The sequence below is a fragment of the Grus americana genome, chromosome 16 (genome assembly GCF_028858705.1).
Source record: "Grus americana isolate bGruAme1 chromosome 16, bGruAme1.mat, whole genome shotgun sequence".
Classification (NCBI taxonomy): domain Eukaryota; kingdom Metazoa; phylum Chordata; class Aves; order Gruiformes; family Gruidae; genus Grus; species Grus americana.
Genome location: NC_072867.1, coordinates 15,622,980 through 15,646,915, shown reverse-complemented (window position 1 = coordinate 15,646,915; position 23,936 = coordinate 15,622,980). Strand labels below are relative to the sequence as shown.

The 23,936-nt window shown below is 39.2% G+C and overlaps 1 protein-coding gene across 5 annotated transcripts in view; it reads left to right on the top strand.

Annotated features, from left to right (window-relative positions):
* Positions 1-2,899: 2,899 nt before the first annotated feature.
* HECTD4 (HECT domain E3 ubiquitin protein ligase 4) overlaps positions 2,900-23,936 on the top strand; it is a 76,402-nt gene continuing 55,365 nt past the window's right edge. For 4 of the 5 annotated variants that reach the window (XM_054844675.1, XM_054844673.1, XM_054844674.1 and 1 more), the window contains exons 1-7: positions 2,900-3,345; positions 15,131-15,648; positions 18,231-18,320; positions 18,662-18,792; positions 21,039-21,147; positions 21,802-21,940; positions 22,904-23,074. In XM_054844675.1, coding sequence (XP_054700650.1) covers positions 3,175-3,345; positions 15,131-15,648; positions 18,231-18,320; positions 18,662-18,792; positions 21,039-21,147; positions 21,802-21,940; positions 22,904-23,074 — 1,329 coding nt within the window. In that variant the 5' untranslated portion in view covers positions 2,900-3,174. Of the gene's footprint in view, positions 3,346-15,130; positions 15,649-18,097; positions 18,134-18,230; positions 18,321-18,661; positions 18,793-21,038; positions 21,148-21,801; positions 21,941-22,903; positions 23,075-23,936 lie in introns of those variants that run through there. The other variant, XM_054844676.1, reaches the window with a different exon arrangement.

Sequence of the window (23,936 nt, the reverse complement as noted above, 5' to 3'; positions counted from 1 at the left end):
CATGCTATGTAAGCTTACAGATTGTACAACAAACTCTTAATTCCCGAATGGCAGGCACCTAAAATAATTTATTAAATCTTACATTTACTAGTAATTATTTTATTTACCTGCACTGAGGCAGGACAGGACACACTTCTCAGTTTTATGGCTTTAGACTAATTCAATAACAGTTTTTTTACCTTTGAATTGTCAAATCAATACAATTCAGAAGAAATCCAAATAAGTAAATAAATAACTATAAAACGGTAAACATCCCCTCTGTTCAGCTTGGGGTGTCTTCACACAAATACAGCTAAAAGGGATTTCTAAAATGTCTGCACAATCTCCAGTTCACAGTTAAGTGGCCTGCATTTCACTCAGGGGCAGCTCAGGTTACTTACCACACGAAAACACATGTATCGGGATCCTCGCTGTGAGAAATTGTTCGTCAACCCCCAGTCAAATGACAAAGCACAGCCTCTGGCCAGTATACAATTTAGTTGTGCACCTCTTTCCATGCTTAGTCTGGTATGAATACATCCAGAGTTACACATACCTCTCTTCTAGCTCTGAGTCAGCTCCTTACTCAAAGACAAGGCCTTGGTTTGTATTTCAGAGCAATTAGTGGATTGAATCGACAGCTATATCCAACCCTGATTCTCCATCTGGGAGCTGCTGTGACAACCATATTCCTTTGGGATAAAGCAGTCCAGAAGGCCCTGGAAAGAGCACGTGAGAGCTGGAGACAAAGAATTTTCAGCCTGGGGTTACCCAGCATATGAAACAGTCCTTTGGAGAACAACAGATACATGCAAAACTCGGCCACCTCTAGAAAACACTGCAAATCTTTTCTGTTGACAAGCCTTCCTGGCATGAGTGTTGCTTGTGAAGTGAACATCCCATTTTACTCCTAGCTCTGCTATTTGTATCGATTTTGTGGAAGATATTCAACTAGTACCATGACAGTATTATGAAATCTAAAGACAGAATTTTTTTCAGTGTTACTCCCACTAAAATGTATACAGACTTTGCATTTCTCCTCCTCTATTCCTGTCTCATGTGAATGAACAAAAACAATGTAAAACTCCTACTCTGGTAACAAAACAATAAAACCAGTCACTATCTTGCAATGAAATATTGTGACTAATCTAACCTCAGCAGCCTTCCCACTGCTCCAAGGAGACCTTGTGAGCACAGCTTATCTCAACTGCCAGAACTCAGCTGCCACATCCCACCTGCCATAAAATCTTCAAATTTCAGCATTCTCTCTCGTATGAGTGCTAGCAGGGCTCCCGCGGGAGGATCAGGGTGGATTTCATATTTGTGGATATGTCCATCTGCAGCCGTTGTTCTCTGTGTCGTGTCTTGACCAAAAATAACAGATGCCCATGAATGGTCTCTCCCTTGCAAAAACCTCTGACAGCAACTCTCCCCTACTCTCCCTGTTCAAAAATGAGACTCTCTAGCACAGAGGAAAATAATATTTATTTCTATAATAAAACCAAGCCTGGAGACTCTTCTGCTCTCATGCATGAATGGCAGTGATATGCTACCAAATATAGTGTACTGATCTATCACACAGATCTGTAACCAACCACTTGTATGAACTTACCTGAACCCTACATTGTCTGAACTGGCCTCAAAGACAAACTACGCAATTGTGTGAATGCTTGTGCTGCTGAATCAGTGATACGAAGATGCTTCGTGTGGGTCGAAAGTTGAGTGGTCCTGTATTACATCGAAAAAAGTGCTACTTCCCAACCAGATTGAACAGGACATAAAGAATTGGCAGTAGATCTCATTTTACTACAGCTTTGAATACACTTTTCCTCCAATACCACAGCGCATTTGTTATAATGCACAAATATATTAATTAATTTAATCTGATCAAACAGGTAAATAATCTGTAGCGCTCCATCTCTCTTCAGTTGTGCACAGTCACTGTTTCATGAAAAGCAGCCACTTGCAATGGGAATCCCCACAGTAATTACACACTAAAAATATTTAAGTTATCATGTCTTTCTCATTAACATGATTTGTCTCACAAGCACATCATTTGCTGAACAGTCAGGTACAGCTGCCTGTGGCACTTTGTGCCTCTCTCCACAGACTCAGGTGGAGGTCTCGGGCAACCGAGTGTGAGATGAGACTGACGGAAAATGGGGAAGGTGACACGATGGTGCCCAAAAGAGAGGGACTGAGAGAGGGAAGGGTCAATTTTTCTTTGCATCTCCTTTCTTCTGCACATACTGCGGTGCCGCAAACCTTTTGCTTTGGACCCTCTGGCATCCTCATTACACAGATAAATCTGGAGGTGTGGATTTGAAGGGACATACCTGCTTGCTTGCAAGTCCTTTGGATAAAGGCTCCCTGAAAGGTGACAGGATTCCTTCGAGGAGGTGACAGGCAGACAAAAAAGGGGTGACCAGAGGTGCCAGGAGGGGAGAAACTACCCTGCGGGGAATGTGAGGCACCAAGAGGGATCAGTCCTAAAGGGAAATGGGTAGTTTCAGAGGGGCCCTGACTAGCCAAGAAGGTGAGGCTGACGAGGGAAACTGAGGGGAATGGCCTCACCCTCGGGGGAAGGCGCTGAGCGAGCATCTCTCAGGCGAGGGGCTGAGGAAAGCGGCCTTTTGGGTGAAGGCAGGTGAGGCGCTGAGGGGAGCGGCCATTGCGTGAGGGGGCCAGGCGCTGAGGGGGGCGGCGCTGAGGGGGGCGCCCACGGCGCGGGACGAAGCGCGGGAGGGCGGGAGCCGCCCTTGGGGGCGGAGCGTCAGGGGGGCGTGGTCCGACCCCGTGGGGCGGCACCGAGGGGCGCCGGGGGGCCGGGCCCGGCGGGGGAGGGGCGCGGCGGGGGGCGGGGCCCCGCGGGGCTGGGGGGGGGGAGGGTGTATTGTTCCTCGCGCGGTGCATGCCGGGCCCGCCTCAGCCCCCAACATGGCGTCGCGCTGTCACCTGTGTGTGTGAGGAGGGAGTGGGACGTGGTGGCCGCGGGCGGGCACGGCGGCTCCCGGAGGTCCCCGGTCCGCTGGCGCTGCGGTGGCAACGCGCCGGTCCTCGCTGCTGCTCACCGCGCTCCGGCTGTCCGGCACCCAGGCCGCTGGGGACCCCCCTGCCCCCGCCCTGCCCCCGCCATGGGGGGGTAGCGGGACCCGCCTCGCCTCAGCCCTGCGGAGCCCCCCCGCCGTCCGCACCATGGGGTCCCCGGCAGGCGCCTCGGCGGCGGCGGCCACCGACTCGGCCCAGTGGCTGTCGGTGAAGGAGGAGACCATCTTCCTGCACGACGGGCTGATCCGGGTCACCGACCTGGCCGAGCTGCCCAGCGAGATCATTGGGGTGGCCGAGCCCGGCGACACCGAGCTGGAGGTGAGCCGGGCCCGCGGCCCCCCGAGCTGAGGTCGAGGGGGTGGGGAGGAGGAGGAGGATGCTCTCGGGGGAGGAGGGACAGTGGCAGTGGGGGCCTGAGGAGAGGAGGAGGATGGTGTTATGGGGGGGGGGGGCGTTGGGAGAATGACTAGAGGAGGATGGGGGGGCCGGGATGGAGAATGGTGGATGCGGATGCAGGGGGACAGATTTGGGGTACGGAGCGAACGGGTATTGAGGCAGTCTACTTGTTTTAAGTCAATCTAATTTATTTCGAATAATGATGAGAGTGGAGCTGGGCAGGAGGGTGGTGAGGCACTGATGAAGATGGAGGGTGAAGGTGCTACCTCCTTGTTTTGAATCAGCAGGGTTAGGAAATCCAAACCATGCTCATGTATTTCAAGGTGGCCTTTGGCTCCTTTATTCTTATTTATGGTTTTGTATCTTTTGCTGTTACTTTTAGATGGTTTGCAATTAATCAGCCTTACAATAAGATGCTTAGGGTACTGGGGAGTCTGGGTGTTTTATTTAGGCTGTTGACAGTGATGATTATTAAAGAGCCAAGCAGGCAGCTGAGATTTTCATCCCAGCATTTTACTTCTCAAAACTGCTGGTGATTTTGGCTGCAGGCAGATGGTACAGCTGTTTTATCTTATGAGGAGACGGTGAAGGACTGAATGTCATGGATTGTAGGTTGCATCTATTTTGTAGACCGCATTTTTTTTTTTTCCCCTGTGTGCCTCCCTTCTCTTCTTTCACCCCGCCCTCTTCCCCAGCAATGTGGCTTGCAATGACACAGGGTCTTTGTCAGAGGAGCTGAGTGGTGTGAGCTGAGAGGGGATGGTTCAGCAGGAGCTTTATCTGTGTGCTGTGTTAGGTCACAAGCATTTAGGCCGCAAAACCCTTTCATGAAGCTTTGGCTACCAACTGGGGTGTCGCTAAGAAGAACCCATGAGCCAGGCTTGCAGTTCTGACAACATCATTGTTCGCCTTGTGACATGAAGTCTTTATGGTGTTTGTGAAAACTTTCCACAGCCTTATCTAAGGACGGATATTTTTTGCTGAATGTGCGTTTTCTTTTCTGTGTGATGTGACACTGGGGATTGGGATGGGAACGTTAGCTGCTCCCATGAAATGGATGTTGGCAAATATCGCATGAACAGGAAAGGAGAGACTTTTAAGGTGGATGACTTATCTCTGTGTATAAACATGGAATGATTCTCCCCTGTGATCAGAGTTCGTTCTGGCGTTCAATGCAGCTTGTATTCAAGAAAATATTTCAATTCCATTACATAGTTCTAGAAGCAGCATTGAGTTTAATAACTGTGTTAGAAAAATACATGCTCCCACAGCATTATTGGTATCGTATCATAATAAAGGAAGATATCCTTTAAAAACAAAACAAAAAACCCCAAACCAACACAAATCTTATTTTTCAGATCTTGTAAACTAGACCAGAAATATCTTCCAGCATGAAACTTGACACACAGCTTCACTTGAGAAACACTTTAGCTCTGGGGAATTTTTTGTTAGTCCTAGGAATGTCTATGAAACTATAATTGTTTGGGGGAGATAGGGATGGAATTAGTGTTACTGTGCCTTGTCCTTTTATCATGAGTGTTTCAGCAATCCAGTGCCACTGATTCACATAATTTTTCCTGTTCCAGAGAGATTTTTTTCTGTTGTGCATGTTTGCAGTGTCAAACTTTAAAATAAATAAATAAATAAGACTCTTTGCTATGGTACTTGTTTTGATCTGTAGTCTTAAGTTGCAGAATATTAAAGCATTTTATTTTCTTACACTGAAACAATTGATGACCAGAAGTCACTTATTTTTCAGATCTTATTTTTAAAATGGTTTATAGTTTTTGGTATTGAGGGCGGAGGTTAAAAAAAAAAGTGAAATTTCAAGTGGTGTAAATGTAAATTATTTAGCTCATAACTTTTCTCTATCTTTTTTTTTAAATGTTGTGTTAAATAAAGGGCTACCTTGGTAAACTGGAATGGCTTTGAGGAGCCATTTTGTGGAGATAGGTGCATGCATCTTATTGAAGTGTGGCCATGCCGTGGACTAATACACTGAATAGCTCATTTGCACTGTTTCTACTCCTACTTGCAATGTCATAAATATATTTGAAAATGGTCCAAATAGAGATCTCTTGAGATATGTTATAGGACAAGGGTAGGAGATGCTGCAGCTGCTGCTTTGATTAGTAAACTTCTTTAACACACTTCTTGTGCTTCATCAATGGTGGTCAGAACCCTGACTGAATTTCTGGTATGATGTGCTTAATTACAAAATGTACTATACTTAAAAGGAATTTTTTTGGGGGGGAGGGAGAAGTATCATTCTGGTCTGTTTTGTTTAAATATACCTTTAAAGAGCTTATTGGTGAATAATGTCAAAGTATTTGAATGTGTTACCTTTGTCCTTCTGTTCAAAGGTTTTGTCTATTTATAAAAAGAAAAGCAGAGGGAAAAATGTTATGGTACTGGTTTTGTGCCAAGAAAGGCTTATGAAAAATTATTATTTTGTTATTTTGACTCCCATACAACTTTTTAATATATTTTTTTTAATATAGTTGTGTGTATTTTTTTTTGCCTTAATGGTAGGTTATGAAAATGTTCCCATTCTCTTTCATGTGAAGGTAACTTGTTCTAGGAGTATCTCTAGGTTTAAAGAACATGTGGGGTTTTATTTTGGTCTTATTTTTATCTTTTTTGTGATATAAATGCTGTATGCTAACTTCATGGACTGTCTGTCAGCATATTTACAAAGAATATGTATTGCCAAAAAGAAAGGGGGTACTTTTTTTTTGGGGTGGGGTGGTAGAATTTTGTGATCATGTGCATATAAAAGCTGCTTCTGCTATGGGTTTCCCAATGAAATCTTCTAGTCAAAAGACAGCTAGATTAGTTAGCAATTACACAAGCCTTTGCACCCTTATTTTAAAGCCTTTCATGCAGCAAAATGACTTTCAAAGTGCAAAGTCTTCTGCTTCTTGGAGACAACTTTGTGGCTAACAACTGCAGATGTTGCTGTGACATTTTGTCCGGTCTCTGCCCTGGATGTCAGTGCCTGCACAGGAGGGACAGCTTAATGGAAGATGAGCTGGTCTTTAATGTGCCACAAGTGGAAACTGCAGCGCTTCCAGAATCCTCCCAATCAAACATCTTTCATAGAGCCAGTAACCCCTGGGAGCGGGGCAAGAGGTACATCTGAAGGTAGAGGTCCTGTAAACCATCTAGTTTTAATCTGCCGGTACGCAAGAGTCAATGCGCTGAGACTTACGAGACTGCCAGCAGTACAAATTGATGTGTTGACCTGTGGTACCTTAATGAGGAGAACACTACTGAACAGTGGTTGCTCACATAGACTGGGATGTAGCCATCTGGTGGCAAAAAAGCATTCACTTGTTTCTAGACAGTTTAGGTTGGTTGACATACATTACTGTTGTAATCCTTCCATTTGAGGAGGCCTTCTTTCTGATCTTCAAACTTGTGTCAGTGTTTTCATTAGTTTTAAATGTGCAGCGTCGACAATTTTTCAGCTAACTGGTGATAGGCTCAGTTATTTTTTTTTCCACAAGGAAGTAAGTGGGAAGAAAGGCAAATTTTCAGTATATAGTCACAGTATAAAGTAGAACAACCTTATGTGTCACTCCACTTAACTTGTAAGCACTCTATGTTTTACATAACAGCCTAACAGAGATAATAGTCATTTGGATATCTGTTCTTGCTGCTTCCCTGCATATCCTGGAAAAGTTAAAAATATCTGATTTTTTTTTTCTTTAATATATTTTTAATGTGAAGCTAGAAGTGTAGCTCCTACCGCAGTAGCTGTCTGGATCGTGCATATACCTGTCCTCATCTGATGTTTCAACTGTTGTCAAACTCTGTTATTGTAGGACAGAGTATGAGATGCCACTGGGCAGCTGTTGCTCTGCACTGCAGATATGTATTTTTAATCAAATATAAGTGTAAAAAATAAATTAAACCAAATTAAATTTAAAAAAAAAAGGTGGTGTCCTTTCCTCTTCCCCTCCAGTATGGTCTGGGCTAGCCCTCTAGGGAGAAGTTGAACGACTGAAGTCCAGTGCTATTTAACAGCACATGCCAATCCCGTGACTAACTTGTGTTTTCTGTCAAAATTATTTGGACCTGAAGGTATCTGCTAAACTTGAAACTTTCACCCATTTTCCTCACAGACTAGCAGAAACGTTTTGTCACTTTTCCCTGATTGCTGAAGGAGAGAGTAGTTCTCTGTAATTATCTAGGTCAGTGCTTCCCAAATCTTTCTGGTTGTGACCTTACTTCCATCTACAAGCATCACCTCTGTCAAGAGAAAAATCCCTAATGCCAGCATAAACAATTGACGTTTTCCTAAGTGGATGACCCCTTTTGGGGTTATGACCTTTAGCTTGGGAACTGCTGATCAAGGCATGTATGTCAGCCTGTGCATCTCCTTCCACTTCAGATACTCCAGTATTTGTCTTGGAGCTTTCAGAGTAACACCAAATGAAGCTCATTCTTCAAGTTAATTCTGCACAGAAAGATAACCTTATAAACGCATGAGCCCTGGCTGTTCCTTTTGCACAGGAGCTGATGGCGTTCTTTCAGGCATCGTTAATAAGTTTCTCCCTTGCCTTTCGAGAGGACTCTGAAATCTTGATTGCTTTCCTTTTAAGCTTACTTTCGTTAGGTAATTGTGTAAACCACCAATATTGTGTGATTTAATCTCCAGCAGAGTTGCTGCTGTTATCATCGATTGTCATAAAATGACCGGTTTGAATTTATTAAACTTCTGTAATATGGACTACCATGGCTCTTGGCTTTTTATTTTTAAAGTCATGTTTTCATTATCCTAGTAGAGGAATACTAGGAAGTTTCTTCTGAAGGATGATTTTGCGGATAGGTTTCCCAAATATAGTTCTTATTACCAATTGCAGCTGATTAGTTCAGTGATCTGCACTCTCAGATGTTTAAATGACAAAGAATTTTCATTACCTTTTGCAGACATTTTCATCTACTACTTAAGAGCCAAAGAAATACTTTAATAAATGAACAAATAAAGAAACAACACTTTCTTTTATGGCATTTTGTGTGTGTGTTTACAGCTTGCCTGTTCTCTGTAATTAATCTCAGATATCGAGGTTATTTGGTAAACTTGTACAGTTAAAAAAAATTGTTTGGTACAGTATTCCGTATGCAGTAAAAGATACGGGTTTCTTAGTGCTTATTCCTGAGCAAGTAATTAGGTTTCTAATGGTTTCACAAGGGAAAATAGTTCATGCTTTTAGCTGAGTTGTTAAAAAGCTGTGCTGCTATATACAGGATTATGAATCAGTAGAGGCTTTGAACAAGGTGATACGGTTAAAATTTCTTGGAGCAGAAAAAATCAGAACAATCTTGAAACTTGTAGTGTTCAACTGCCACACTAAAAGCATAATGTAAAGTATGTGGCAGCTGCTAAGAACCTATAAAATTTCAATATCTAAAACATCAGGATGAAAATGTTTGCACATATTTATATATTTTACAAACACTCAGGCGTATCAAACAAAGCCTTATTTTTTTTAGAAAAATGTTTTTAAAGAAATCAAGGCAGTGTTTGCACTAAGATAGCTTCCTACTGCGTGTCTTCAGAAATTGCCGTAAGCAGAAACGCTATTACCCAGCAACAGAAAGTGTAAGACTAGGAGTATGTATACAGTGTTGTTTATGGAAGCAGTTTAAATTTTGATGTGTATTCCAATTTTCAGAGTACCTTTAAGACTGTCAATTCTGGTATTTCTCTTAAAGAATAATCTATAAATCTTGTAATTCAGTCTTTTTTTACATGGTTTTATTTGTATTTCTAGAGACAAAAGAACCAAGTAAACAAGTGGTGCTCCTTGTACGTTAACTCTGTGGTACAAGAGGAATGACCGTATAGCTGTAACGTGGTGTTGAAAATAATGTAGTTAAATTTTTTCATGCCGCTGCTCAAGATACCTTATGATTTTGAGGTTGTTACTGTTTTTCCGTATGGTTTGTTCCTCCTGTGAGATAAGAATAATACTTATTTAATACTCAGGGGAGTATTAAGGATCTAGTTGATAATGGTAAATGTACCACCATCTTCCAGAAATTGTTCTCTTTACGTGTGAAGTTCAGCCGATTTAATTATGTAGAGAAAGAATTAAATGCTATTTTGGAGATTTAAAGGCTTTCACTTGCAATATGTAACTTCAGGGAAAAAATACACCTTTGAACAGCTTCATTGCTCATCAATTCCCTATGTAGTAGAATTAAAACTAACTGATGAAACCAGCGTATTCAGCCCAAGACTGTCATTTAAGCTAGTATGCTGGGAGAGCTGTTGCAAAAAGTCCTTGTTCACATCTGGTGTTGGCCATGTGTTGCTGTTCCACACCAGGGAACTGGTCTAAACCAAAAATCTAGCTTACAAACAAAAAAAAACCCCCAACCGTTCCCCCCAGGCACTACTGCCAGCACCAGGGAGAGGACAGGGGGCAGGAATTTTAGCCAGAGGAGAAAGCTGCCTTTTAGTGGCAGCTCACTTTTAAATTTACTTAATGTGGTCATAAAACCTCAGGCTAAAACTGTTCATGTAGATTAGTGTGTCTTAATTGTGGTACATGTGGTATTTACTATCAGCAGAGAAACACTTTATCCTAATAATAGTGAATGCCAGTGGCTACTTTCTGGAGCAATATTGGTAAAAAATACTGTTCGATGGGAAGAAGTATCTGGTTACGGTGGTGTAGTAGGATGAAACAGGACAAGAATTGGACACAGCGGGAAAGATTACACCCTCCCTATAGCTGATGATCTAAAATTAAATATCTTTCGTGCTCTCAGTGTAGAGGAAGATGTCAATGACCCATTAGAGTGATTAAACTTTGGATCAACCGTTTTCCAATGAAAATATTTATTAAAATGGTTTTAAAATATTAAGGAAATAATATTTAAGGACAAGATACAGCAAAATTAAAATAGTGACAATTCAACTCTTTACTAACACAGGTTTTAATTATCCGTAACTTCAGGCTGTTAAGCGTGAGACTTTAAAATCAAAACTTTTCAAAGGTAGTCTTTGCTCACTAGAAGCAAAGTTGGAAAATAGGTCATGATCACAGTCACAGTGTATGGACAGTAATTTCAGAGTGAGTGAAGAGTAGGCTTCTCATTTGCAAAAAGAGTCAATGTGATGTTTACCTTACTTAGAAAATCAGATATAGAAAAAGATCTTCTTAAAAAGTGTTGTTCGATTTCTTCTCCTAATTCTAGTGTCTTGGTTGCACTAGAATTTATACCAAAATTACTTGGTTACATTAGAATTACACTTTTTGTACTGACACTGCGTATTTGTTTTGTTCATTACAAGTTATTCTTTTAAACTCTACATTTGTATTATAAAGTGGGGTTTTTTGTTAATATTATTGATTGTTCCTAAGGGAAATGATGTTAACATGTCTTATCTAAAAGCAGAAAACGGACCGTTTTAACACTACCAGTATACGTAAGGTAGACGGACTTTAAATTTTCTCTAATTCTCTTTAAATATAATCTTTATAAAATGACTTATTTTAACTGCTACTGAGCATCTTAACTTTTTCACGTCTGTGTTTTTGTAGTATGTTCATCTGCATTATTTTTGCAGCTTGGCTAGTTATCTTTTCCTAATTCTGAATATAATCTATACATTCAGATTTCATTTAGTATTCTTCCTTTAAGCATATGTTTGTGTGTTTAGCTTGGTGGTGTTACTCTTTAGCTGGTATTTCTGTTAGAGATTGTCTTTTGAGTTGTACGTAGATACTTGGGTAACTTGTTTTATTGCAAAGCGATGTGATTGTTACATCCTTTTCATACTCTTCGATTCTGTTGAAGCCTTCTTAGTCAAAAATGATTGGTGTTGTGAAGTGATTGATTATTTACCATAACCATTGATTATGGTTCTGGCGACTGCTTGTGATGTGCTTAGCTTTTGTCTGCTGCTGAGATCTCCCCAGGAGTCCTACAGGTAAAACCTGAGGCAAGGTGCCCAAATACCACTTACCAAAAGGATGCCGGAAATCAGTCCTAAACTGGAGCTCAAACTCAAGTGTAAAGACTGAGGCATCAAGGAGGCAGAGGAAAAGGAATTTTACTTCTTGCTGAATGATGTGTAGTTGTTGGTTCCATGAACCATGGAGAGGACAGCTTGAGTAACCGACATGCGCATCTGCAGGGAAATGAATCTCTGCTTGTTTTAACAAAGAGAATGGGCAGGTCTTCTGGCTAGGAAGAGAAGAAACTAATTTGGGGCGAAGGATTAAATTTTGTTGGGGGACTTAAAAAGGGAGATTTGGCAGAGTACACCGGCTTTTATAGCCTGAAGAAACCCTGTTTGGTGGGTGCAGCCTCAGGCAAAAGGTGTTCAGTGTGGCAGCCTCCGACAGCCATGTGCCAGGGAGGGCTGCAGTGAATCAGCTGGGTAAAGGATGGGGAAGACCTTTCTGATTCAATCTTACTACAAGTCATTTTAGCATAGATTTTCTATTTCCTTTCTTCACCTGTGTCTTTTATAAACACTGGTAGTTGTCTATTTCAGAATTTGTGAATAAATGCGGTGGGGTTTTTTTCTTGGATTTTATTTTAACCTGCTTTGACTTCACATAGCTTCAAGATAACAAGCTTTGCCTGAAGATATGAGAAAACTGTAGTCAGCGTGCTGAGGAAACCTTGGCAAGGGCAGCGATTCCTTTGCGAAGCCTTTAGACTATCCAAAGGGAAGCAGTATATATAGCATGGACCAAGCGAAGCTCTGTTGTTAAAGAGGTGTTTAAATCAGAATGGTTCCCCGGGGTGTGGCGGGATCTTAGGAGCGTGTCTGAACCCTGAAAGCTCCGAAGTTGGTTGTCACAGCCAATCACTACAAAAATTTGGTCTTGAAGGTCCTTTTTGGAGGTAGCTCTGAGGCCTTACCTCTAGTCAGTAAAATGTCTTTTGAGGAAAACAGACTTTAACAAAATTTTCTAAAGACTTGTATAGTAGATGACCTTACACCTTTCTCCTAATATCCTGTTATTTTCTGGAAGTGCAAATACCTACTTAGACCCTCAGATGACATTGAATGGTTAAGTTGTTCAGTGGTTTCATAATCTGTGTATGAAAACTAGATGTTGTAAATTGCTTTATTTTCAAAAATCTGTAAGTCCCATTTTGGAACAGACTTCTAAATCTGTTGAATCTACTATACTTAGTATATTGTTGATGCAAATTAGTGCATGTTTCCTTTGTGAAAGACCAAAGCAAAACACTCTTTAACAGTTCCAGACAGACCATACTAAACTTACAAAGCAAATTATAAACTGTGAGATCAGAAAATAGGAAAAGGCTTTTCATCAGCATATCTGCAAATAGTTGACACTGACTTCTTGTCTTGATTTATACAAGACAGACTCAGAGATGTAGAACAATATCAGAGACAAACAATCCACCTTCCTGCTATACTGTGGGACCTGAGGAACAAGAGCGTGTAATGCAGCAGGACAAGTTTTTGTAAGCGTACCTGGGGTTGAACCCTAATGAGTGACAAAATTTGCAAGGTCAAATTATATCCAAAACGTATACCTCTCTGCGACCAGTTGATTACAGTGTTGTTGCTGAGAACCCACCCACTGTAGCACTGGTAACTTGAAGGAAACTGGAAAACACTCATCATTCACAACTGAACTTGGTCTTTGGTCGCGTTTGCGATTTGGCTGAAATAAAACACTTCTCATGTGTTGGAATATTTGAGTATTTAAACCTTCTCCTTGCTATTACATACTGGGTACAGATTTGATTCAAAGTCCACATGAGGTTGTCCAGAGTTTGTAAATTAACACAGTGGTGTAATTTAGGTGGGCGCAACTTTCTGAAATACTATCTGGCATGTATTGCAGGGTTCCTCTATGTTTGTGGGAAGGGGAGAAGATTCTAGGCAGCTCACCCCCCCATGGAAGTATAATCTAAAAGTGAAAACCAACTACGTATACCACAACTTGTCTTTTGTGGTGTCTTTGTTATTAGCATAGCCAAAGACCGCAGACATTTTCTTCAGCATTTAACTCTCAAGATGATAACATTTATTCTCGTTTTCCTCCATTTCTGCGGCTTGTTATCGCTTAGTTGAGGATTTGTCACGGATTTAGTTTAGTTCAGAAAAAGTCAAAAGCAAACTGTTTTAGACAGTGATTGCATCTATAATACGAAACAATTAAACTTACTTCTGAGACAATAGAACACACAAATTAACATGAGGTAGTTATTTTAAATGTATAATGTGTGGTTTGGGGATTAATATTCTTAATCTCTTTGAAGAAATTAATTAAAAGAGGTTCATAAGTTTTAATAAGCTCAATACTAACATCTATTCAAGTGTAATTATTATGTGAATTACTTTAGAGTCATGAAAAGTTCACTTTAATGATAAGTGTTCTACTGAAAAGCTGTTTCATTGTCTTTAGTAAGGGTGTTTGTAGAACTGGCAGATGTGATTTGTCCTGAAGTGTTCTGTCAAGCTGTTCAAAATTCTACAGTTAGACATAAACATCTATTTCATATTCTGGATGACTACTGCCTACAATTAAAAAAAACCCAAACCACCAACCACCAAAACAACATAAAACCCGAAGAAAAAACAAAAACCCAACCCCAAACCAACCCTGTATGAAACTGCCCACTGCATCTTTTAATCTCTCATATTCCCCGGCCCTTTTTTGTTTTGTTCTGTTTTTGTTAATTAAATGAGGGAAGGACAGCTTTACAGCATAAAGATGGGCCAGAGAGAGCGTGGTTGGGGGTGGATGAGACAAGGCAGTGTGGTATGCAGGCACTGGATCCAGTCTCAGAAAATGCTTGGCTCGCTGCTTTCCCTGAGATTGCTGTAGCTTAAGTGACTTTATGCTGTAGGGAGAAAAGTTGTCTGTAAATTACTTACAATTTTAAGTTCTTTCAAGTACTAGGCTGGCTACTAACCCATAAATATGTTTCTTTCTGTCAAGATTTACTTGTTTTCTGTTGTTCCAGCTTTGTCTCCAATTTTACTTAGAAGTGCCAAAGAGGCCTCTTTCTTCTGTCTGAAATGATGATGAGACTTTCAGGTTTTTAAACTATGGCAGCAACTGGCAGTATTTTGAGAAAGGTGTCACTAAGTGCAGTATGATAAAATTGAGGAGGGAAAAACCTGGGAGGGAGAGCATGTAACAAAACTCTTGGTTCATTTTAGAGCACTGGTTGGTTTGTTTGTTTGAAAAGCTGTAAAGCTGGAACGTGCACATTCTTATTGCAAAATATTGTTGACCTGAAAGGGCTCTAAACTCAGCCCCTGAGACCTTCTTCTCCCCCAGTCCTTTTGAAGTTCTTAGCAAAATTGCCTCGATTACAGAAAAAGTGCTGCAGGGGAGGCGAATCTTTATTTTCAAAGATACTATTTTGTATGTTATTTTTCTTTACAGTATTGTTGTTTTAGCATCATGATTGAAAGTTTAAAATTCTCTGTCAGCAGCCCCCAAGCCCAAGCTTCCGTGACAATGCTGACTCAACAATAACCAACTCCATACCACACGCATGCTCTTCGGCCTCTGATTTAACTTTATACATACTCAGAAATAAAAAAAAAAAAAAAATTAAAAAAAAGTCCCGCAATCTGTTGTAGAGGACAGCTGATCTAGAAATCATACTACAGGCATATGTTACTTTTTTTTTTCCCCTTAAGAAAACCTGTATAAATACCACCTTTTTTCCTTCCTTGCAGATCCTAACATTTGAGACCAAGAATCCGACGGAGCTGGCTGAACGCTTACGATCTGTGTGTGGAAACCAGAGCAATGCTTACGCTCGACTGCTGGAGTACCGACTAAATGCTTTGCGTGGACTCTGGAATGCACAGCGCCAGCTAGCCTTGGAGGAGCAGCATGACCGGGAGAGCTCGGGGGATGAGGAAGCGCTGGCCTTGCTCAAGCGTCAAGGCTTGTTACAGCAGCCTGAACAGGCACCGTTTACTTCACGAATGGGGCTTCTATTGGTCTTTCCCCTCATTCAGTCTCAAAGTAGAACAGACCCTTCTCTCTGTAACATAACTGCTGAGGTGCTATTGAATTGCCTTCGAGACTGCCAGCCTTTGAGTTTGACTAAGGAACCAGCTGACTGTCTCAATGGGATAGAGTCTTTACTCTGCTCCTGGCTGGAAGACACTTCTGCTTCAGGCCAACAGATTCCATATAAGCAAAAAGAAAATGCTGCTGCTGCCCTAGTTGCCTTGGCTTGCGCAAGGTAAGGAAACTGTACTGAAATGACATGTTGTGGTTCATATCAGTAGTAAGGGTTTATATTTAAACATAATCAAAAATTAGGTGACCACACTGTTGCTACTGATTTTTGGTTTACATTAGTCTTTTTCTTTCTTATATTTAAGTATTGGTTTGGAAAGGGTGAAACTGATAAGCTAAGCATTTATTTTTTGCATGTGTTTAGCATATGTAAAACCAGAAGGATCTAGGTTAGAAATGCCTCTTGTGCATATTGCTGCTTCTACTGCAGTGATCTGTTCTAGGAATGGTTCCAAATGATTTTATCATGGCCGAAAGTTGTCTCATTTTTCCATTTGTGCTGCCCCTTTAATCCTGTAGCTTATGCATCTTCATTTGGCTGTAGAAGGCATTACTGCCAAGTTTCAGGGCAATTTATTTCAGATTTCGGTGTTGCCTGTGAAACATCTGGAGGCATTTTTTCATTTTATTGCCAGTGAAGAGGTCAACCAGTATAGGCTGAACTATCCCGTGCCCTGCATGGGTTTAGCACAGCATCAGGTGATTGAGGATGAAACGGCCATAATAGCTTTTAATAAAAACTTACTCTTTTTAGGGAATGGGGCTTGGAGAGGGGAGGAGGAAGGAGTATACAAAACTCAGCTTCTGCAAAGCCATATGAACGTGGGTCTAAAGTCACTAGTTGCCTTTTGAAAATCTTGGCTTTAATGTTTCTCAGATTGCAGTCTTGTCTGTCAAGTTTAACTATGATTTAAGATGTTGAAGTTCTCGGGAGGTGTCATGATTTGCTTTAGAAAAAGCCTTATTCAAATGAAAAACACTTAATTTCTAGTGTACTTGTTCTAATGAAGTCAATGACAAACCTACTGTATGTAGCAAACTCTTTTGCACTGACAACTGCCTTATCTAAAAGGCAATGTACTTGAGCATAGCTTAGATAAATTGGATTTGATAAACACAATCTCATTTATTTTTTTTCCAGATGTCAATTTTCAGGAAGTATGGGATGTTCTTTTGCGGCTGAATTTGTAAAAGAGCTAAATTTCAAATACAGCTTTTGAAATGAAGGTTGATCTTATATTTTCTTTGCAAATCTGTCTTGCATTGCTTAGAGTTGCAATATCCTGACATGCTTTGTTCACCTATGAAAGCCATGCATTTTTCCTTTAAATATGTAAGTCAAGCGTTGGGTACCATTATGAAGAAAAAGCCTTCAAAATGAGACTATTATTGAGATTCCTAGTTGCAATCTTGGGTGCTTCATATTACTAAGAATAAAACAACAGGGTGAATATTGCTTTAAATAATTAATCGAGGTGCTTTCAAGTATTCAGTGTCGATTTTTCTCCAAGCTGAGGTTTATCGGTGAAAGCATACAGCTGAAAATGATGGAGAAAACCAGGGTTTGGGGTGTGGAGGAGGAATGCTGTTAGAAAGTTAAGAAGCTAAGCCTGGCCATGTGTGACAAAAGGCTATATTCAGTAGAGTGCATGGAAAGGATCTCTTCAATTGATCAGTCATGCTTCTGAAGAAATCAATTCATAACTAACTATTATCATGTCTAAGATGCAGTCAGGATCCTCGTATTTAACTAGGCTATTATGCCTGGAAACAAAGCCACCATGTCTTTCAGAAAATGATTTCTTCCTAATACCCTGACCTTTAAAACAGAAACTGTAAAATACATTGGGTTTTTTGTTTTTTTTTTTTTTAGACCTCTAGATCTCTTTATTTCTACAACAGGTGGTTTCCACTATGTTAGCATAGAGATTTCATAGATTCTCCAAAAAAGTATTCAACTTATGAATGAGCAAGTATTATAATTAGAGTTACAAACTCCATATGTTTGTAAATACCACAATAAAATTTTAAAGCAATTTTAAACACTTTCAGGCAAGATTAGAAACGACTTCTACTTCGGTTTAATTTTGTTTTCAGAAGTATCTAGTCCTTATATACATTTAAATGCATCCCTTCAGAAAGGGAAAAGCTTCCAAATTTGTGTTTGGAAGCAAAAGTAATCAGACTCTTGATAATAAATTAATTAGTTTGGTCTTTTCTATTTTAGTCAAGAAAGCCATCTCTAGCTATGTCTGCAGCAGCTCTTACTAATACTTTGGCTCAGCCCCAGGAAGACCTGCAGATTGTGTTTGAAGATCTGAATATAATTAATCAGCTACAAGGAATATTGAAAGTAGCTATCTGTAATAGATGTGAGCTTGAGGTATCTTATCATGTGTCTAGATTGCCTTTACTGTACGTGTTATTTATGACACAGCCCACGGTTGCTGATCTCCCTACCTGCACAGTGCTTCATCCTCTTCCAAAAAGGTAGCGTGATTCAGACCGGCAGTTCGCCAGCATTCTTCCTTTATGTTACCCTCTCTTCCTCTTTTCACTTCCTCCACAAAAGAATGAAAATCATCCAGAAAAGAAATGCAAATTAGAAAAGAAGCTTGATGACATATCTTGGATAGTCTCTCTTTATGGTACTGGATATTATATTCTACATAGCTGCTGTTTTCTGTGTGCATTCAGTCTTGGTTCAATAGACATCTTTAATTCATGTTTTTCTTATCCTTTTAGAGGGTCGCTGAAAACCTTTGTTCATACAGTGCATCTATTACAGAAACAGACTGATCTAGGATCCTTGCCTGTGGCTGATGTATTATACAGGTTTGTAGAGACTTTTCTTGTTGTAGCACTTTTACATAAGCTCTGAAAATACGTAAGTGCACGTGCAGATAAATGTCTTTAAATGTGATTAAAAGGTTGTAAGGTTATTGAAAGTTATTGAAAGCTCTGGAAAGATCGAAATTTCGTCAATTGCAGAAGGAAGAGATTAGAAAGTTAAATCCAAAAGGATCTACTAATTGTTTTTTGGGTGTTAAGTTTTTATTTTTTTTTAATATTGATGATTCCTTTAAGTGGCTTATGAACTCTGACAGAATAATTACTTAAAATATATATTCATCTTAACTTTTGATTTAGCATCTTATTTTATTTTCTTTTCAAAGGTTGTTGCTTTTGGAGGGAGGACCTGGATCACCCTCTTGTTTGCTCGGAGGAAAGCACATAGTGTCTTGGGGCTTTGAAGACATGTTACCTGCACCTGATGCCAACAGCAGTTCCAGCAGTGAAAATAAAGGTGAATTATTTCATGACTGTTATGCTAGCAGGGGAGGAGAAGATGCTTTTTGTGGTGGTAATTGTTTAAAAAATAATGTAAAGCTTTAGAGTTGGAAAAGATTTCTCCTTTTCTGTTGGAAGTAATGTAAAAGCAAGTTCAGTACATATCAAATAACTGAAAGGGTTTAGAAGGACCATCTGGAAACAGAGCTGGGCATCACAGGAGCATCTTGAAGCCTGATATCTAATGAGAGGCAGAGGGCAGCAACAGTCTGGGCACTTTGTTGTCTTACTCTGTACATTCAAAGCTGAAGTTTTGAAACCACAGACCTAATTTACAGGGGTACTATGATGTTTTAATTGTTTGGCTTGTTATACCTATTCTCATTAAGCTAATCTGACGAGATATGTACATGATTTGTTTGCTTTTTTGAAGTTGGTTTGGGGATCAGATAAAAAAAAGTATCCTGTTTTACATTAAAACTAAGAAGGTAAATCTGAAGTCTGGTGTGCTAATGATAGTATGGGATATCATTTTTTTAAAAAATGCAAGATAATGGAGTTCAGAGAAGTGTTATTTTTTGCTTGTTGAAGACCAGATGATAATTTAAATCATCTAGTAATCAGGCTGGAGGAAATCATCAAAAGCAGTAGATACAGGGACCCTCCCTGACTTCAGTGGGGAATTTTGCAGAGAGGTCAAACTAAGTTTGGATATTATCCACTCGTTAGTCTTTTCGTAAGCGTAATGGTTTTTTGTCCTGTGCAGTATCACAGTATTCAGTAACTATCACTGGCGGAGCATGTTTATTTTTAGAAGTACAAGTTCATTGTTGGGTTTTTTTGCTTTTTTTTCCCTTTTCCTATTGTGCTTTTGTTTCTGTCCAGTCTGGTTTGTATGGGGGGTTTTTTATGCGCTCTCTCGTATTTTTTTCCCCCTGAATTAATTGTCAGTGTTTATTGCTTTTGTTTGCTTACTATTTTTGCACTAAATGAGTTCACATTGCTTTAGAAATATTAGTTCAAGCTTTGACATCTCATTAAGTTTAATGCAAGCCATAGGAATTTACAAATCTGAGTTGTCATTTTAGGCTATCTGCAAGCTCAATGAAGACATCTATATTTTGAAGAGGCTTTCTTGCTATGAGAGTGACTAGATCCTTTTCCTTTCCCCAGCTGACTGTTCAGATTCTGTGAACTTAAATAGGTTGGCTGGACTGATTTATTGACATCCCTGTTACAAGGCTTTGCCTTGTGTGTCCCATCTTGATTGTTAATAATTACTATTTTGTGAGTGCCAAAGGTATGTTTGAAATACGTTTTGTCTTCATTTAACAGTGTTCAGAGGTAGAAGGGTCTGCTTTACTAGCTTTAGGAGAAGCACAGAGTTGTGCCAGAAATTAGATCAAGGCTCAATATTAGATTATTCCTTCCTCACAAACACTCTGTTATACCAACAGTCCTGAGCAGAAAGGCTTGCATAGTCATAAGCCTGGCTTGTTTTTTATCTTGCTGCCAGTTCTGAACAACATTACCTGTTGCAAAAGCGAAGAGAACGGTCTTCTGCTCCTTTGCGTCATTCTGAAGGCATTTAATAGCAAATACTCAAGTTGTTTTATATTGAAGTAAAGGAATTTTCCACTTGAAATGAGTTTGGTTGAATAGTACTGTGTTCCTAAGCATGGTTAGGTATGCTAGTCTAGTTCCTACTGTATTTATAGTTTTGAATAGTGTGCAGGAAAAAGCCAGTTCAAACTTACTGAGGTTTTTACAGCAGCTTGGGCTCTAATACCCAAAGACAGGTCTTTAGCACTGAAATGAGAACTATTAAAAAATGGATGATGTATATTTGAATCGTGAAAAAAAAAAAAGCACTAATGTCATTTATTGTCTCAAAAGAGAAGCTGAGTGACTGGTACCTAATTGCTGTTAAGTTTATTTGGCAACCGCAGGAGATTTAAATAGCCCAAGTATTTGTGTGAGTGAGGCGTAATCTGGGCACCTCTGTAAGGCTTGAAAGAAATGTAAAGAAACTACTGTAAAAAGAATGGACTCTGGCTATGTTACAGTAGCTCTTCGAACACTAAATAGGAAATTCAGTATTAAAAAAAAAAATGGTTCTGACCCATCGGTAATGACCTGTCATGAGCATCTGTTGGTTTTCAGTTGCTGTGGTAGCTACACAGCAGTGTAACGACCATGGAGAATCTCCAGTTTTGTATGTTACAGAGGAGGTCCCTGCTCTTTTCTTTCTTCCCGATTCAGATGCAGACTTAGGGCGCTGTCTTGCAGCAGATGGGCTCTATCTTTATACAACTAATTCAGTGGGCAGAGGAATAAGCAAATTAGGATCTGGATTGCATGGTACTTTGCGGTAAGTGACAGTTCAATATTTGCTATTTTGCAGATCTGTTTAAAAAAAAAAGAAAGTTATTGTTTTGGTGAACCTCTCTTAGATGTTAGGTGTAACAAGACTAGAGTATATTATGCATTTTCATTAAATGCTATTTTAATGTTTTGATTTGCTTATCTGAAATTCTTCTTGAGTATGTTTTCTCTAGAATTGTAAAATAATTTTGGTTGAAAGGGACCTCTGCAGGTCACCTAGTCCAACCTCCTGCAAAGACGTATACTAGCAGAACGGCTACTATTTCAGATTTTTTTTTTTAAAGTATAATAAGTTGTTTTATTCTTTGCTGAGAGACATATACTATAGACTAGTTTTGTGACCTTTTTATTTATAGTTGTACAAGTGCTGAATTTATAAGTATTTTTATTCTAATTATGTAGTCATTATATAAATAATTACTGCAGATATGACTTGCTGTACCTTGTTGCTTCTTTGTTGCTTGGAAGCCATGAGGCTCCTTATGCTTTAAGTCTTTTATAACAGAAATTGCTGCCTTATGCTGACTTGAAGTTAAGTTCAGTCAAAGTTCAAGAATGTGGTTGTGAGCTGTTCTTAGAAAAACAAAAAAAAAGTAGCACAGAGTTTTAAAGAGTTTTAATATACTGCTTTTTTTGGCAGAGGTTTTGTGTACTGCCGTAATGAGGAGCTGGAGGCTGGGTGGGTTGCTTTTGGCAACGGCAAACTTCTTCATCGGCCCGTCTCTTTTGATAATAAGCCTCACTCCCTTTTCCAGGTTGTGGATCAGCATACCCTTCAGGTAAGAGGAACAGCTAGGATGCTCACTGCAGAGTTATAGTAGAGTAAGAAAACGTTCTTAATTAATCACAATCATTTCTAGCTTTAATTAGTTTTGTCCTTGAAGTTTCTTCTTTGTGAAACTGCCTTTTTATAAACCCCTATTGAAAACATCGCATGATAGAACTTGTAAGTTATGGAAACAGAGTAGTATCTGTAACATCTGTTAGTGTGTGTGTGTATATTTATATGGGTGTATATGTATGTGTGTATATACACATATCTGTATATGCATATATAGACTTACCTGGTACTATGTTATGATAGTATTGTAAGAGCTAGACTATAGTATGGACACATTATAAAACAATCAAACAATAGCAAAATGGACTTTAACTTAAACTGAAAACATAATCTTCCTGAACAGCTCATTATTCTTTTACTGGAAGAAAATTCAGGTATTGTTTCTGATCTAATTGTGTTTTGTAGATAAACAACTGTCATCCTTTGTAAAAATGGATAGTTTGTTTACTTTGGGTTTTTTCCTGCCATCATTTTAAGGATGGATGTACACATTTATGTCCAGTGTGTTTCCTGAAACTGAGAATATCTGGATTGCCCTTTTCTTCTAAAGTTTCAAGTAATGTTTCAGAGAAGATACAGAAAGTAGATAACTGTTCAGCGTGTATATTTTCCTTATGGTACTGTGGGTATGCTATCAATCATTAGAGAGGAGATGATCCTTTTATTTTTAGATATGTTAACTGTTTAGATGTATAAGCTGTTTTGTATGCATTAGATCCATTTGGCAAACATAGAATAGCTCTTTGTAACAGATAAATGTAATAGTACTATTATGTCCAATAATAAGCCTCTTACGGACTAACTGCACTTAATCTTTATTTATTTATTTTTAAAGTACATGGTAATACTCATAAGAACAGACTTTAAAATAAGAACTGTTAAGATGCTCTCCTTCTCGTAGGTATGTCAAATAATCCCAATGCCAGTAAATCACTTCCCAGTCGGCAGTACTATGACTACCGTGCATCTTTCTTCAGACGGTACATATTTCTACTGGATTTGGTCTCCTGCAAGCCTCAATGAAAAAACACCAAAAGGCCACTCTGTCTTTATGGATATTTTTGAACTTATAGTAAGCAAATTATGTCTTCTGTGACTCTGGAATTGGTAGCATGACAACTGTTTAATTAAAAATCAGCATTTTCAGATCAACGTATTTGGTTTGAATATTGATAGGTGTAATCTGAATAGCTGTTTGTAATGTGCTTACGAAATAACTTGTAACAGAACAGAAGATGTATTGTTCAATTCTATCTTCAGAGGACCTATGACTATCATAGTCTAGCAGTATGAATTGTCTTATAGCATAAAATGTATTTTATTATAACTAGCAATTAAGTTTTATGCTGTGACAGTAATTCAGGGTATTAGGATTTAAAGCATTGTTTACTGTGGATGTGCTTCATTGTGTTAAAAGCCAATCAAGTCCCACAAGTTACAAGTACAATTGTTTTATCTATGCTGCGTTTTACAACCTAATATGTTTTTATGTTGCATGACAACCATTGTTTTTAATGTAAAACCAAATGCATTTCAAAATATTAACTCTAGAGAAATGTATCAGCAGCTTGAACTCTCTTTTCTCTCAGTATGTGAGATACATATGTATGTTTACATATGTATATGTATATATATGTGCATGCATATATTTTAATTTGACAATGAAGCATCTCAGTCTAAACATTTATTCATTTATATAGCAGAGCTTACAGCAATTCATAGACCTCTAGTATTGATAATTGAAATCGTACAAGGATTTAGCTTTGATGGAGTACTTTGGGCACGATGTCTGTATATCTGCTCAACGATTGCTGTACTTAGTGGGATAATGGGGCTAGAATTGGTAGGCGATAGTAGTATAACTTATGGAAAATACCTAATGAAGATAGGATCTGATTTACAGTATTAAGAGATGCATTCTTTAATAAAATGTC